Source organism: Triticum urartu, chromosome 3, assembly GCF_003073215.2.
Source record: "Triticum urartu cultivar G1812 chromosome 3, Tu2.1, whole genome shotgun sequence".
Lineage (NCBI taxonomy): Eukaryota > Viridiplantae > Streptophyta > Magnoliopsida > Poales > Poaceae > Triticum > Triticum urartu.
This window is the reverse complement of record NC_053024.1, coordinates 509458635-509474538: the sequence shown is the minus strand read 5'-3', so window position 1 is coordinate 509474538 and position 15904 is coordinate 509458635. Positions and strand designations below refer to the sequence as shown.

The window sequence follows — 15904 nt, the reverse complement described above, 5'->3', positions numbered from 1 at the left end:
ATCTTTAATCTTGTTTTTAACAAGGAGGAACCTGGGCCAGAAGTGATGGACCGTTTCCTGAGGCTGTTGTCGTACATACATTAGGTCACATATGTCTGGAGTACCTGAATTGCTTGGGGAATATTTCTTGTGGTGGGTGGGCGGGTTAAAATCCGAACCCTGACCCGCCATTGGATCTGGAGCTTGAAGAATCTCTGAGGTCACTAGTCCAGGATCCGGAGGGTCCTGGAGACTTTCGGGCTTGACACCTGAGTCCATATTCGGAGGACATACAGTCTCTTCCCAAAGACGGGTATCCGGCACACAAGGCTCGAAAATCCGAACATAGCTTGTTCTTAACTTGGGGGAGAAGTGTTCTCAGATTGCTCCTCCACGACCGCTAGCAGATGGGTGATCGGCGGGGACTTGATTTCCCTCTGATTGGGTTCAAGCACAATCCAATCATAATCCGTTGTGACTCCCAGGGCGGCGATGCGATCTAGCAGTCCGTTCAAGGGCGAGACATCTGCCGGATCCATCTTTTTGGAGTGTTTGAGGCTGATGCAGAGGTGATGGTTGGTGATTGTGAGGGCTGCCTTTGGCTTAACAGCCAGGCGGGCGCTCATGGTGAAACCGCCAAGCTGGAGGACCTGTCCTAGAGCTAGGGCCCTTCCAGAGGTGATGCCATTATTATGACAAGGCGATCCATCGATCCTTCCATCAACGACACAGAGGGACTCTCAATGAAAGCACCAATGTCGGTGTCAAAACCGGCCGATCTCGGGTAGGAGGTTCCGAACTGTGCGTCTGAGGATCGAAGGTAACAGGAGACAAAGGGGACACGACGTTTACCCAGGTTTGGGCCCTCTCGATGTAGGTAAAACCCTACTTCCTGCTTGATTGACTTTGATGAGTATAGGGGTTACAAGAGTTGATCTACCTCGAGATCGTAATGGCTAAACCCTAGATGTCTAGCCTATATGAATTCTGATTATCCCTACGCACTAAATCCTCGGTTTATATAGACACCGGAGGGGCCTAGGGTTGTACAGAGTCGGTTTATAGAAGAAGGAATCTATACATCCGGACGCCAATCTTGCCATCCACGCAAAGGAGAATCCCATCCGGACACGGGGAAAGCCTTTTACTCTTTATCTTCACGGTCCATCAGTCCGGCCCATAATACACGGGCCAGATACCAGAGGACCCCTTAATTCAGGACTCCCTCAGACGCGGAGCACAATGAAGGCAAAAGATAGTAATGATTTTGAGTTGAGTGTGAACAAAACTAAATAGCATAAAGAATTAGAAGGGCGCATCACAACGAATAAAGCATTGAAATCGACGAAGGATTAAAGCGTTCTCAGGGACGTCTGAAATTCCCATTGGTATGTGTCTAACATAACATATGCTACTGCATAGTTCTAAGCTGGATACTTGACTCAAGAATTCCTCAAGTCACTCTTGATATTTGTGATTGGGCGGATCCTAGTACAGAATACGTTCTACTCGGGGTAGACTTCATACCATGCACGCCACTACTATAGTTTCCCTACTCGGTTATCACTACCGTAACTAAGGGTTTCCCCGTGGACGCAACATCGCCAAGGGTTCTCCGTTATTCCCCTATCAATTGCAAATGTGAGGTAGAGAGGTTTTTACTGTCACCTTGAATTACCTCAACATCTTAGCGTTTGCAACTACGATAATATGCTTCATGGTTTTGCGACGTAAATGCCGAGTGGGGCCCTTTCACGACATTCACAAAGGGTGTTACCAAACATTCAACAAAGAATCTCATATCCTTATTAACATTTTATCTTCTATACATACCAAGGTTCATCCATATCCCCGAGAACTAAGGGAACTACACACACATCACAGTATGCATCACCACCGAGATCCGTCGGTGGCTCCCAGACCACCTCCACCCCGTGCTAGTCGGTGACGCCACCGCAACCCGCTTGGACATCATCTCCGCCGCTTCAAGCCCCGTCTCTATCGCCGCTTGTCTCGTCTCCTCCGTGGCCCACATCGACACCGAAATCGACAACTTACCTCTCGTCAAAAGGGGAGAGAAGATGAGTGGATGGATAAGGTAGAACCAGTGCAACACTCGCGTTTGCGCTGGACCACGCAGGAGTGAACACTTTGTTGCATCTGACGTGTCAATGAGATCACACGTTAAGATTGACGAAGTGCATCCAACAGTTGCTAGGATGTTCGTGTTGAGAAAAAATATCTGAAACTTTTGGTAATTCTATAGACCTGGTCCACTGAATGCGGCACATGACCTGGCCAAATGGTCCGGCACGGCCCAACCTGGCCTAAATGGGCCAGACACGGCGCGACCCACCCAGGCACGCCTAATACGCAGGTCGTGTCGGGTAGGCACTCACACCGCACTCGTTGGCCCAAGCACATCACAACAAGAAAATGGGCCAGCCCATCGACACGTTTAGCCCACCAGCCCGCTTGATTTTGGGCAGTTTTGGGCCTAGCTGTTTTGAGGGGCTAATATATATTGATTTTTTTGAAATAAATAAAAAGTAAGCGACCGTGTTGTGCCGACATTTGTGCCCAGCCTCGCGGCCCAGGCACGGCCCTAGGTGGGCCACATGCCGGCACGACCTGATTATAACATGCCGGGCCAGGCTCACCATGTTGACGGGCACGCGGGTTATCGGGCCAGCACCGGCCCATTTGGCCACATTTGGGCATAGCTCACTCGTATAGACCGCGTCCACCTGTAGTGTCACTCAGGTCTCACAGGCCATCAGCGTCCAAACGGTGAAAGAAGCCCAAAGAGGGCAACGACGAGGGTTTTAGAGCCCATCCACACCAGCCATGGCGACGGCGGCTGGCGGCGCGCGGCGCGCCCTCGCGGGGCTGCGCTCCGCTTCCCCATCTACTCTGTCCAGAACGTTTTCCAGGCCGGCAGTTGCCCAGTCCCCGGAGCTGGCGGCCTCCGCTCTGCCCCGCGCCCCGCGCCGGCGCCTCGCGATCTCGAGGTAGGTACCTCTGTGATTCTTTTCCTCGGATTGGTCGTGCTTGGACAGTATGGTTTGCTCAGATTTGGCGCGGCCCTCATTCTGCAGGGTGCCGGTGGCGGCGCTGGGCGGCGCGCAGGGGCTGATGCCGCTGCACAGCGCGACGGCATCGGCGCTGCTCACCTCCATGCTCGGGCTTAAGCCCGGGTCTTGGGGTTGGCTCTCCGAAGGTAAAATGACTTAATTTGTCTTGTTGGGTCTCCTTGACATGGATGAGGCGTGGAAATGTTAAAAGTTCAGAAAACGAACTACAGTCATCTAGTGAATTATGTCAGAATTAGATTTTGTTCTCCCTTCTATTAGGTTTGAAGTTTGATGTATCTTTTAAACATAATAGTGCTTCGTTAGTTCTGAACTTTTTGATATATCTGCATTCCCATGTTTGAGATGGCGTCTATTCATGGCCAGGCTGAAATAAGGTGCACTTCAAATATGAACATAGCAATGCCTGAGTTAGAATGGTTGTTGTGGGAAGCGAGTGGCCAGTGTGTGCCTGAGTTTTAATCTAATATCGCTTGGTGTGTCCTTGTTTTGGGGTTAATGGATGGCATTCACTACTTTATCGTTGTTGCTGGCTTGCTCCAAATGCATGCCCCTATGTAGTATGTACCTTCAACTGAATTTTATTGTTTACAGAGGGAGTACAAACCTTGAAATTATCTACTCCGTTCCTAAATATAAGTCTTTAAAGATTCTAGTATGGACTACATACGGAGCCAAATGAGTGAATCTACACTCTAAACTACGTCTATATACATCCGTATGTAGTCCATAGTGAAATCTCTAAAAAGACTTATATTTAGGAACGGAGGAAGTAATTGTTATGTTCTTTAGTTGAGCTCCTTCCTCTTAGCGTATGGCCTGTCGATTTTCTGTTTGTAAGCATTTTGTTAACTGCTTTCTCCTTTTAGAAAAATGTTATGTATTCTCTCATTTATGCCTCTTGCTTGGTTGATTTCATCTTTTCTTAAATGATCAGGTCAAATAGCTTGATCATCTATTAATGTTCTTTACAATACCAGGACAAGGCACATAGTTATAGGGCATATACTGTATAAGAAGTTAAGAACTGACATCCCGAAAGACGGCAATGGCATGTAGAACCAAAGGTTGAAGCCAAGGTGTATGCAATCCTTATACCAAAATAACCGTTAATTTGTTATAGACTGTCAATAATGCTGCATCTTTGCTTATTTTGGTTCACCTGATCACTTGATGAATTTCTTTCCTTACAAAATGGATATGCTACACTGGTAATTAAGCCTGTCATATTGTATTGATACTAGATATTGTATGGAGCATCTTGATACTATCTCTGCTGATGAAAGATGCATGAATTTTATGTTGCTTGTACACCTGCCAATGCCTTTCACTAAAAGCCATCCTTTACCACTGTACTTTGGTAGTTGGCCTTCTGTAATGTGATAGTGGTACTTCCACACGTTCTCTTTGTTTTTTTGTAGTGTTCTTGTTCTGACCCTTTTTCCCCCTCTCATTTGCAACTTCAGGTTTTGCAACGCCTCTATAACAAGAATGGTGCTCCAGTCACCATACGAGAGTCTTCAGTTTAGCCTTCCCCTGGCAGATTCCGATAACACTAGCTACATGCCTTGTGGACTGTACCATTGGATTTTTGCTGATGGAATCTGTAGTTTCACTGCTTAAAACTTATGATGACATCGTGTGCCAGTCATCTTATTGCCCTGTGACGATATTCATGGCAAATTTGAAGTAACCTTCTTTCATGATACCAGTTTTTGTTTATCTGATGCATTTTATGATTCTTCGCCCTGAATGCATCATGAAATCCTAAACATACTCAATTCATAACGGCAGTTACATAGCTCAATGGAAAGTGATACACCACATCATTTGCATGAATACGGACTCTCTTTCAGCGTACACTGACTGGTTTGATTTCTAGTCGATATGCCAGTCACAGTCAGTGCTGAATACTATAGGCTAGAGTTTGCCTTTATTTCAAATTCAATATTTTTGTATTAAAAAATCTGTGTCTACTCTGTGCCCACACGTTTCAGGGTTCAAGATCAATGAAATGCGGGTTACATGCCATTAAAATTTATACCATTGAATTTATATTAAAAAAAAGTTCATAATGATATAACTGTCTACATCACATGGCTCGTATGTTTAGTCTAACTGATGGTGAATTAAATCTTGAAATACTGCAAAACCAGGGGGGATTTACTCTTTCACTTATAAAAATAGCATTTTTAATTGTGGCAATGTTTACAAGGCTGAGTTTGATTTGTGACACATCTTTAGAAAATAAAACTAATGGACAATTTGAAATTGTATACAAAAGCTGGATAAACTTATGGTATCATAATAACATGGGTACAAGTCAAAAGGTTAGCTTACTTATTCAGATTTGCTCTTTTATTATTTCCATAACTTTTTGTGTACTTGATACAAAGTTTCGATTATTAAACTTTCCCTGCGACCAGATCTTTTTATGCTGTCTTGGAACCAACAACTTACTTCATGCTATTACTAACACTTATCACTGAGCCGCACTTGCTTTTCAAAAGAAATTGAAACAATCATGCCTGTGACTAGCCAATAGAAGAAAGAGCCACAAGCAAGCCATATCAGCGTCCTGTTTCTCCGCTTTCTTCAACAATGCAAATCTACCTCACTCATCATAACTCAAATACAAATTCGAGTTCTAAATTGATATTTCCTTACCTAAGCAAAGTCTACAGAAAAATGTACCAAGATCTACACTATCAAATATATATGGTATGGAAATACACTTTATAAAGAATCCACTGGAAGTAATTTGGTGTTGCAAATATTGATATGTTTTTTTCTGGAGACTTGGTCAAACTTGAGTTGACATACGAAAAAGTTATCGATTATTTTGGAACGAAGAGAGTACGGGGAAGTCAAAGGATCATTTGGTGCATACCCAAATATATGATATATGTGCCTGCTTTGCTGTATCGTTATATCTTTGGAACTTTGTCCGCAAAACAACATATACACTGGTCCACGTACGAAATGTCACGAATATTGTGACCTTGGCTGTATCATCGCACCTACAGCCAATATGCAGCCAGACGGTGTTCTCATGCAAAACTGCATCATGATCTTTGCATTGCTTGACTTCATTCATTCGTCGTTGCATTCAAACGATCACGATTGTGTCCTTGCCCTTATCTTCTTCATCTTCCGAGTCATCATCGGCATGCGACACTAAATTTCTATCACTAGGTGGAGCGTTCTGAAATATATCGAACAGCAGATCTCGTATTCGCTTCCGCAGCCCCGAAGCTTGTACAGGCCTGAACCACTTGCGTCCAAACTAAAAACCAGCAAGAGCACAAAAGTCAAGACTCCTGATATTTATACTGAATACAAATAATGAAGCAGTTTAATTTACACCTTGCAAGGCCGCACTCCTGTCAAATCATCTGGTGCCTCTTGAATAAACTTATCGATGTAGTAAAGCATAAAGACACCACAGTCAAAGTCATTTTGCTGCTGGGGCACCTGGCAAGTGGAAATGAAAGGTGGCTTTAGAAAACTGGCACAAAAAAGCACAGTGAAGGAATAGGTACTGTAAAGCCAGCAAGTTCATTGTAATTCAATTCACGACGATCATAAGTTCATATTCTCAAGTAATCAGCTCCTTGAGAACATCATTAAAAACACTATGGTTCTTACCTCGATTTTTTCCTTATGTATATTTGTTGAAAGATGTCTCCATATTGTGTCTGAAAAAGGAATATCATAAGAAGAATCCTTCTGTAGATGGCGCCATTCTCCTATGAGATAGCTGTGAAAACATACAATTTCAAAAGCATGGACAAGACATTAAAATTAGGAATCTTTAGAATGGCAGGTTCCCCTATAGGGAGGGTACACAGCACTACAGCACCCTCCAGTCCTGAATAAATAATATGGATTGTAAATGGTTGGGATCAAGACCATTTTCTCACATAGTATCATGAAACATACCTCTCAATCACGCCAAAAACCTTGTCACTGGAATGTAGTCCTAGAGAGTCCAAGTGAAACACCCTTGGCCCAGATTCTATCTCTTTTGCGGGCATGAAGATAATGGCCAAGCTCCAATGCACCCTAATTTACAGAACAAAAGATAATCGCCATCTTATAAGTACTACCTCCATCCCAAAATATAAGACGTTTTGGTAGGTACAAATATAATGGAGGTAGTATATGATAACTAGATACACTAGAATGTTAACCATTGACCAACAAACACACCCTCATGTCAAATATCAACCAAACAAATAATATATGCTTGGGAGTAGCAGATAAGCACATCTGGTTTCATCTTGCAGTATTATCCAGAGAATAAGAAACTTACTGTCCATGAATTGGCAAAAGGAGGTATGGTGTCTTAAAAATATCTACACTTCTCCACCATCGCCTTAACTTGCTAAACTGCGAGCCACACTCACCCTAGAACAAATGCACAAGTCAGTCAGCATTTTAAAACGTTAGCTTCGAGGGGGTGAAGAATAGGTGATCCCAACATGCAAAAGGTAATAAATAAACAGAGATTTACAAAATGAAAGGGTAATGGGAAGTACGATATTTTCCAGAGAAAAACATATATGAACCGGCTTTCTGGAACATATCATGTTGAAAACAAAAAAACCCATGCATATTGCAATTTACACATTAAACATTCAAATGACTGCCACGGTTTTATACAATTTCTTGGAACATAAACTGGGAATAAAACTTCGCAATACGAAAAACTGTCTCAAGAAATAGTACAAAGTAATATGATTGTTATATTTACATATGCACATGTCAGCCCCATATTTTACTAACCTTATCAGTAAGGTGACATAATTTAAAATAAGCTTTGGAAAATCAATAGAACATGGACAAATTAGTATATGAAAAATAATGTGAATTGAATGACACCAGGGTGTTAACTTTGCAATGAGAGAATGCAGTGCACTACAGCAGAAAGTTACAAGTGTTTATGTGCGCATCGCTGTATGGGAACAATGAAGCTTCCACTTCAGGGCAGCTCATGCACCAACTAGAATGTAACTTCAACCCATGGATTTGCAAGGACATGTAGTGTTGAACATCATAAATGACTAAATACAACACAATAAGATCAAAGAGCATACCGTCCTGGATAACGCTTTTTCAAGTTTGCTATAGACATATGTATTGAAGATGTACAAGTCGTCACAAGGCCTGGAATTTTTTAGGTACCTGACATTGCCATAGTAGGTATGGACAGAAAACATGTATTAAAAACTACTCCCTCCGTGTAGTGTCAAAAACGCTCTTATATTATGGACGGAGGGACTAGAAAGCATATGATCGAATTTTTTATGCTTATTCAGCTAAACCATCCAAACTAGAAAAACAAATACAACACCAGCATTCGATCTTGAAGGGGACACATCACAGTAGGGGTTGTTTGGATAGCAAATATTAGGCGTTGGTTTATAGAAAATGAGTTTTTAGCTGATTTTTAGCAAAACCAGTTTTACTATTATTTCGGTTAAGAATGAGTTTGTATAAGACTACGTTTGGGTTGGAGAGTGTGTTTGTCAGTTCCTTATTCGATAATGATTCAGAGTACTATTCCTATTCTGCGGTGAGCTTCTTATTTTCCCGTCACATTCCGTCGAGGTACGCAAATACAGGAGAGTTGACTCATCGATCTCGCCGGACAGCCGTGTACACGCTCATGTAGAAGCTAGCTACTGAGGCAAGCGCTCGATCAATTCGATCCGCCTGCTGCCAGACGCACGAAATTACGGCCATGAACACGCACACAGATGTAGAATCTTGCTGCCTAGAGCGATGGCTGGATCAATTCTATCGGCCGGCTGCAGAACTCACGAAACGATGCCGCCCACATGTGTATCTAGAAGCTAGCTACCGACGGGAACAAGCTGGATCGATTTGATCTGCTGGCTTCCGAGTTCCGACGCATGTACACGCTCAAGGAGCTGACCTTGGCGGCGACAACGACAAGACGGACGGCGCAGAAGAAGCGGCGGCAGGCGGCAGGCGGCCGGCGGCTAGAGGATGACGTCGTCGAGGTGTGGCACACTAGTGAGAGCCCATCGAGGCTGTCGCCGGTCACGGGCACATCTGCAGATTCTAATTCTTTGGCTGATGAACGTGCCCACGAGGATCAGCGAGAGAGATATAGGAATCGCGTTTATAGAAAAATGACTAATAGTCGTTTTTGTACAAACCTGAAATTCCAGGTTTATAGGAATCCAGTTTTGCATATCCGTGGATTAGTTAGAAGACCCAAACGTGGTTTTAGTCGGTTAAACAGTTTTTTTGTTTTATATAGAACCGATTCTCTATATTCCATCTATCCAAACAACCCCTAAATGTGAGATGTTGAAACGTCATGAATCATTCGATCGGATACACTTGCACTTTTAGTCCTTTATACACATCAAATATGTCTTTCAACCACGCATTCATTAACTAGTCTGTTGGTACTGATAATTCCCTGTAGTAGCTCAGTGATAGAGTGAGTACATCACATAACGTACTTTTCTAATTCTACATAACATTTGATAGTCCTTAAGTGGCATCTAAGGTAAGAACTGCATATAATAAGAAAAGAAAAAAGACATCTATAAATAAATGCAGTTCAGTCATACCCATGCAAACTTTCTAACAGCTGCATGTGAGCACTTGGACGTTGAACTTACTAACAGAAGAAAGAGGAAGATAATGTCACAAGCAGAAAAGAGAAATATTACTTACTGGATGTAAAAGTTTACGACAGGTGATTTTAAAAAAACTTCGGGGTCAAGACATTTTATGTCAGAATATGTCAGCTCGACAGTTTCCGGATCAGTCCTGTAAGACAGTAGTAGACATTAGTATGGGCAGAGAATCCCTCTGTCAATACCTCTTAACAGTACATGATTCTTACCTCGATGGATAGTAGATCTTTGATTTGTCCCTACAGAAATCCAATTTGATTAATTAAGCATATAAATGGTCATAGTGATGAAATGTTAACAGGCAGAAACATTATCACTTATTGTGTTACCAATTTACCGTATATTAACAATCTCGACATCAACTGATTTAGAAGGTTCTGTATCCTCGTCATCCAAGAGTACTGTATCCTCGTCATCCAAGTGAACTACTTCCTGACAAAGATAAGAGCATGATTGGAATACATATGTAGAAATCTTAATTCATGTCAAACATTTGCAGCTAAGATTAATGAAATTAATGATAATGATGAAGTATTCAAGCATCAATGACGATCTTCTCAGTGAATCAAATCCAAACACTGTAAATGATTTGATGACCAATATTTGTATTTGGCAGATCTAGGTTTTAACTCGATACATTTATTATTTATAGGAGGGGCCTTCTCTACTGTTTATGCTAAAAAAGATTTATTATTCAGAAGACATGTTGGATGAAATAACAGAAACAACCTTTGCATTTGTACTCATAATGTTACACCATGATAAGTACTATAACGCTAGTTGTGGATAGCAATTTTAGTTCTGATAATGAATTTCATTTTCATAAGGAGGGAATGGAAAAAACAATACCACAAAACAGTCAAAGAAAAAAGTGAAACAGCTGTCAGCATATTCACCTTCTTTTCGTTTCTTCTATTTAACCTCCGGTATTGGTAGGTATCATTCTTGGAATGGTCCCACCTGCACATCAGAATAATTTATCAGAGAAACAAAATGTTATGTAGGGTACTACGTACCAACAGGAGCTCAAGCCCTCACCCAAGAGCTGTGGTACACCATGGCTACAAACCCCGGCCTCCCATCCAGCACAACTACAATCTACAGTCACGATCCGGGGTTTATACCACATATAGTGGTTTTAAAGACAGATGTTACTTATAAGAATTATTCAGATGCAACTATGTTCCTCTTATAAATTAGAAAAGATAAGGCAAACTTATTCCCACATGGAGACTCCAACAGGTTAATCCAAATAGCTGGCTATGAGGGCTCCGGAGTCGTATATGCATGTTATAAGCCCACTGTTTCATTATTTCACTAACTTCCACCGACAGCTAATGGTGACGTTATGGACTACACAAAGAAGATATAGCATTGAAGATAGATGTGCTTAGCATGCCAATTGCTGCAATGACAGGACATAATCTTTGAAGTCTCTAATGATGATAACAGCCCTCCGGAGACACAAACAAAACAAAGATACCAGTGTCTATGAAATCAGAAAGACACCAGAATTATTTATATTGAAGTTTATTTATAAATGAAACGCAAAATAGTGTAGCTGACAGAGTGACAATAGAAAGAGAAATAAATCAACAAATGGAGACACGCACAAGCAAAATGACACAAGTCATAAATGTTGTACAACAAGAACAAAGTGAAAAGTCTCAGATGCATAAGCAAAACAGATGACAACTAAAGAAGAGATAACATAGCTCATACAACTAATAAAGGTAAAAGAACAGATGAATTGGATCAGCAAACAGGAGTGAATACCTCTTGGTCGAACTCCCAGAAGTGCGATCTTCTGTGCGTAGTTTAGTGGACATGCCCTTTGGCTCAGCAGAGTAATTTTTCTGTTGATCTTCTGTACAGATCTTCATACCTAACTTACTACCATTTGTATCTAAATGTTTCTTGTCAGCAATATTTTGAGAAACTCTACGCCTTTTTGGTTGACGATTCACCGTGTTCGTTGCTCTTTTCCGATCTATCACTTGGGAAGCACGTTTGCTTGTGTTAAAATGGCCTAGCTCATCAGTGAATGCTGCTTCGCCCTACATATAACCAGGAAAGTTGTCAAAACGTTTGTAATTTGTAAATACTAACCACAATAGTATCGTAACATACAAAACTAGGAGCGAGGACACTAAAATGCATACCTTGCCATGGCAATGCCATTTATCAGAAAACCTGCTGCAGTTGATGTGGTCACTTTCCTCTGCAAAAGAAATGGCAAAGGTACATTGATGACTGATAAAACATAAGTGGCACCCATCAGACAGTTGAAGGCAGGAAAAAGGAAGGTCTTAGATCGACCAACCACCAAAAGGAAGACCTAATAAATGAATCCTAATGCTTACTGATCAGGTGCATTACGCCATTGAAATATCCAAAAGGGACGTGCATTTTTTATATCAACAAAATATGATTATGCTGGAAACATGGTACCATAGGTGTTTGTTGACCTTGTAAACAGACTGTCTAGAGCCTGAAGCATCTATGCTCCCTCCCATGTAAGGAAACATCCATATCTTGTCAAGCAGTATACAACATAATGAAATCAGTTGACCACCACTATCCATTATAAGAACTTCCTAGAAAGTCCAAATCCAAATTCAGCTATATGCTAGCTAGTAGCTACTTCCTCTTAAGTCTTAACAACATCTAGCATCAGAAACCATGAACGATAACCAAGTCTCGGTACTGTTTATGTATTCTGTTTGAGAGATTGGGATAGCATGCGTTCATTAAAACAAGAATATTGAATTAGCCAATAGTTTAACACCTCCCCTCCAATGCCCAAATCACCTTCAAACCATGCCATACGGTCTTCTTCTACATGGTAGTTATCCCTATGGGTTTCAGGTGGCCATCAGATGGGTAAAAGAAAACAAAACAGCATATGTATCTGATATTACTTGAGGTTTTTTTAAGTGCTAGGCGCTGAGAGAGCATTTTGCCTCCACTTATAGTGCAATAACAGCTTAAGCAGCACCTAGGCGTGCTTAAGCGTTCTGTATGGATGTCATACGGAGAGGAACAAGGGCACACCAAAAAAAACATTTTTCAAAGCATGCAAGGTATGTATAAATGTAAAATAGCAATTATGTTGGGAAAGGAGAGACGAGGAGTAACTCAAGGTTGGGGAAGAGAAGCCACCAGGCTCCAGCCTAGACAAGGAGGAGTCCGTGATCGGGGGAGAGGGGGAAGGACTGGTGGCGTGGTCGGGGAAGGGGAGCTCAAGGTCCAGCGGCACTAGGTTGGGGAAGATGGGTGGTGAGGTTGGGGAAGAAAGCCCCAGATCTGGCGGCGCAATGTCGCCTTGCTCTCCTCTGTTTGTCTCACTCGGCTCTCCTTCATCTAACCCTAAGGCATCCGAGCGCTTTTTTCAGCGCTTATCCCAAAAGCAAAGCGGTAGGCCTCCACTCAGAGCTTAAGCGCGCCTAGGCGTACACTCAACTTTTCACTGATATTCTACTGACGTGCATTGCATAAACAACTAAACAGAAATAATAAAGCTTACTGAAGGTGTAAGGATCATCCCCACTGGGTGTCTGCGCTGACTGTCTCCGACCCGTGTCAACCTAAAATAATTAATGAAAACCACAAAGTAAGGGCATGGATGAAATATGCTGACACATCCAATAAAAGTATGCTCACAAATAGGAATATATTAGGACGGCCCAATAATACCGCCATAGAACATAGCAAAAGTAAATTGTTCAGAAATATTATTAAATTCCTTGTTAGTTGCCCTGATTGTGAAGACACAACATCTCATTCACATGCCCATAACACCAAAGAACTGATGCTTCAAACACATTCAAGATAAAAATAATATATCGTGGAACAGAAGACGTTTGGCACAGTGAACTGAGCGCTAGCTCAGTGGTAAGGGCACTGTCAAGCGTCCCGAGCCAGCCGGGTTCGATCCCGCACAGGGAGCTAATATTTCAACCGAGATTCTCGCTTCTATAATCAAAGGCCGAGGGGTCCTTCCCCCTATGGGCTCATTTTTCTTTCCATCAAAAACAATGTTTGGCAGAAGCTGCTTATGTGCCAACTTAACTGCACAAGTCTGCAACCATGGCTTAGAACTTCCAGCATCCCACTTTCACAAACAAGACAACATATACTTTCCTTAACTGAATACAAAAGGGAAGAGCACAAATCTGCAGTTAATCAAGACAATGAGGCTATTGAAAGTGGGGCATCTAGTATCACTCATCACACTGAATACTACTCCCTCCGTCCAAAAATACTTGTCATCAAAATGGATAAAAAGAGATGTATCTAGAACTAAAATACATCTAGATACATCCCCTTTTCTCCATTTTGATGACAAGTATTTCCGGACGGAGGGAGTATCTTTCAAAAGAAATTACTTGACTGACAATAGGCACCTGAATCGCTACCCAACATAATAAATCGGACATCACCAAAGGCTAAACTACTAGCCAGCATTTAGAATTTAATTACTGAAACAAAACAAACTTCCTGTCACGAAGAGATAGAATGCAGATCAGCTGATAAAACACCCCTTTGGTCACGCGCGATTTCACCTTTGCAACATAACCATCGATAATCCTCACATACACGAATTCAGATTGGGGCAAAAGCACGCAGTTTGGAGAAAAATCCCCGTGAAACGATATTATGCAAAGCCCACATTATACTCACCTTCCTCGGCCCGGCAGCGCGGCGGCGATCAAGCTCTTTCTTCATCCTGCAGAGGAACTTACGCATCTTCTCGCCGCCGTCAGGTACGGATAGGGTCCGATTACCGCTCCAGTGCTTGATCCTTTCCTCCAGTTTTTCATCGGTGAATCTCTTGAACTCATCCGGATCCCCCTCACCACCGTCGGAAGCGCCATCGCTCGCCGCAGGGGGCTGCGGCGTCACACGCGGAGAGGAGGAGGCGACGATCTCGACCTCCGCCGGCGGCGAGTCGAGGGGCATTTGCGCCCGGTCGATGATTATCGGGCCGTTCGGCATGGTCGGTGCCGCCGGGCGGCGGCGGGCGGGCGGTGGAAAACGGGCGGAGGAGGGTTTTATTCCATACGAGGGGAGAGTGCGGTGCGGCGGGTGCAGGAAAGGAGGAGACGAAGGGGAAAACGAGATTTTTCGAAAATCGAAAAGTCGGAGAAATCCCGAGAAATAACCTCCGACTGATATGCTGCCGCTTCAATCCCCCCCTCAAAAACGCAGTAATGCGTCCACCTGCCTGGCGTGGCGCCTGTCCAATTTATGCGCACCTTCTTGCCACTGTCCACTCAACGTGGCCTACGCAACTACCAAGGCCTCCTTTGATTTGATTTAATTTGGAGGAATTTTATAGGGTAGGATTCATATATAGAAAAAAAATCCCTTGGGCATTTCTAGCCGATCCGCAGAATTTAGAGTAAACGACTGAGTATTTCTCTTTCTCAAAATAGGTTTCGTCCAGCTTTATAAATAAAGCAACCATCCATACAACCAACATTCAAACGTCATAGCAAATACGGCTGGGCAAACAACACAATCACGCTCAAAAAAGCAAAAGAGAAATAATAAAAAGAAAAAACATCGAGTGGCGGCCGACAGAGGCCCTACGAAGAGGATAGTGGGTCCTACGAAGAGGTTAGGCGACACACGGTAGTCAGAAGCGCATCCAGCATGAGCCCGGGCCGATCACGGTCGTGTTGTCTAGAGAGTGGGTGCCAGTGTTGCAGAAAAGTAAGGAATTTGAAGGAGTCAGAGGCTTGTCGCAGAAAGATCCGCTCAATCACCATTTTATTACGTGCCATCCATGACGTACAGGACATCGCCGCAAAGATTAGCCAGAATAAGCGGTGATGCCGCTCGTGCTGTGTAGCTCTGTCCTGAAGAAACTCCTCAAAGTCCAGGGCCTCCCAGTCGAACCCCAGAGCCTCGCGGGCGAAAGTCCAGAGGACCCATGTTGTCGTGCACGAGAATAGGATGTGAGTCCCGGTTTCCGGGACCGCACAAAAAGGCACAAGCCATCACCCGGGCCATGCCGCTTAAGCACCTCGGTCCCCGAGGGAATGCGGTCTTGTAGTAGTTGCCACACAAAAATCTTAATCTTCAAGGGCAGTGGTGCCTTCCACATAGGGGAAAGAGAGGGGATGATGGGCGACCGGCATAGTGCCT

At 43.1% G+C, this 15904-nt stretch overlaps 2 protein-coding genes across 2 annotated transcripts; one reads left to right on the top strand and one right to left on the bottom strand.

Moving 5' to 3' along the window:
- The first annotated feature begins 2737 nt into the window (after nucleotides 1-2737).
- LOC125548573 (protein NUCLEAR FUSION DEFECTIVE 6, mitochondrial) lies at nucleotides 2738-4779 on the top strand. Its single transcript, XM_048712143.1, has 3 exons — nucleotides 2738-2990; nucleotides 3078-3199; nucleotides 4538-4779. The coding sequence occupies exons 1-3, from the start codon at nucleotides 2827-2829 to the stop codon at nucleotides 4555-4557; spliced, it is 306 nt and encodes a 101-aa protein (XP_048568100.1). The 5' UTR covers nucleotides 2738-2826; the 3' UTR covers nucleotides 4558-4779.
- Nucleotides 4780-5885: 1106 nt separating this feature from the next.
- Nucleotides 5886-14942, bottom strand: LOC125544664 (ubiquitin-like-specific protease 1D). Its single transcript, XM_048708411.1, has 14 exons — nucleotides 14435-14942; nucleotides 13278-13338; nucleotides 11914-11972; nucleotides 11528-11808; nucleotides 10648-10711; nucleotides 10089-10183; nucleotides 9961-9990; nucleotides 9789-9884; nucleotides 8171-8258; nucleotides 7387-7481; nucleotides 7014-7136; nucleotides 6720-6831; nucleotides 6438-6545; nucleotides 5886-6357 (listed from the first exon to the last, which is right to left on the bottom strand). Exons 1-14 carry the CDS (start codon nucleotides 14747-14749, stop codon nucleotides 6181-6183), a joined length of 1704 nt encoding a protein of 567 aa, XP_048564368.1. The 5' UTR covers nucleotides 14750-14942; the 3' UTR covers nucleotides 5886-6180.
- Nucleotides 14943-15904: the final 962 nt, after the last annotated feature.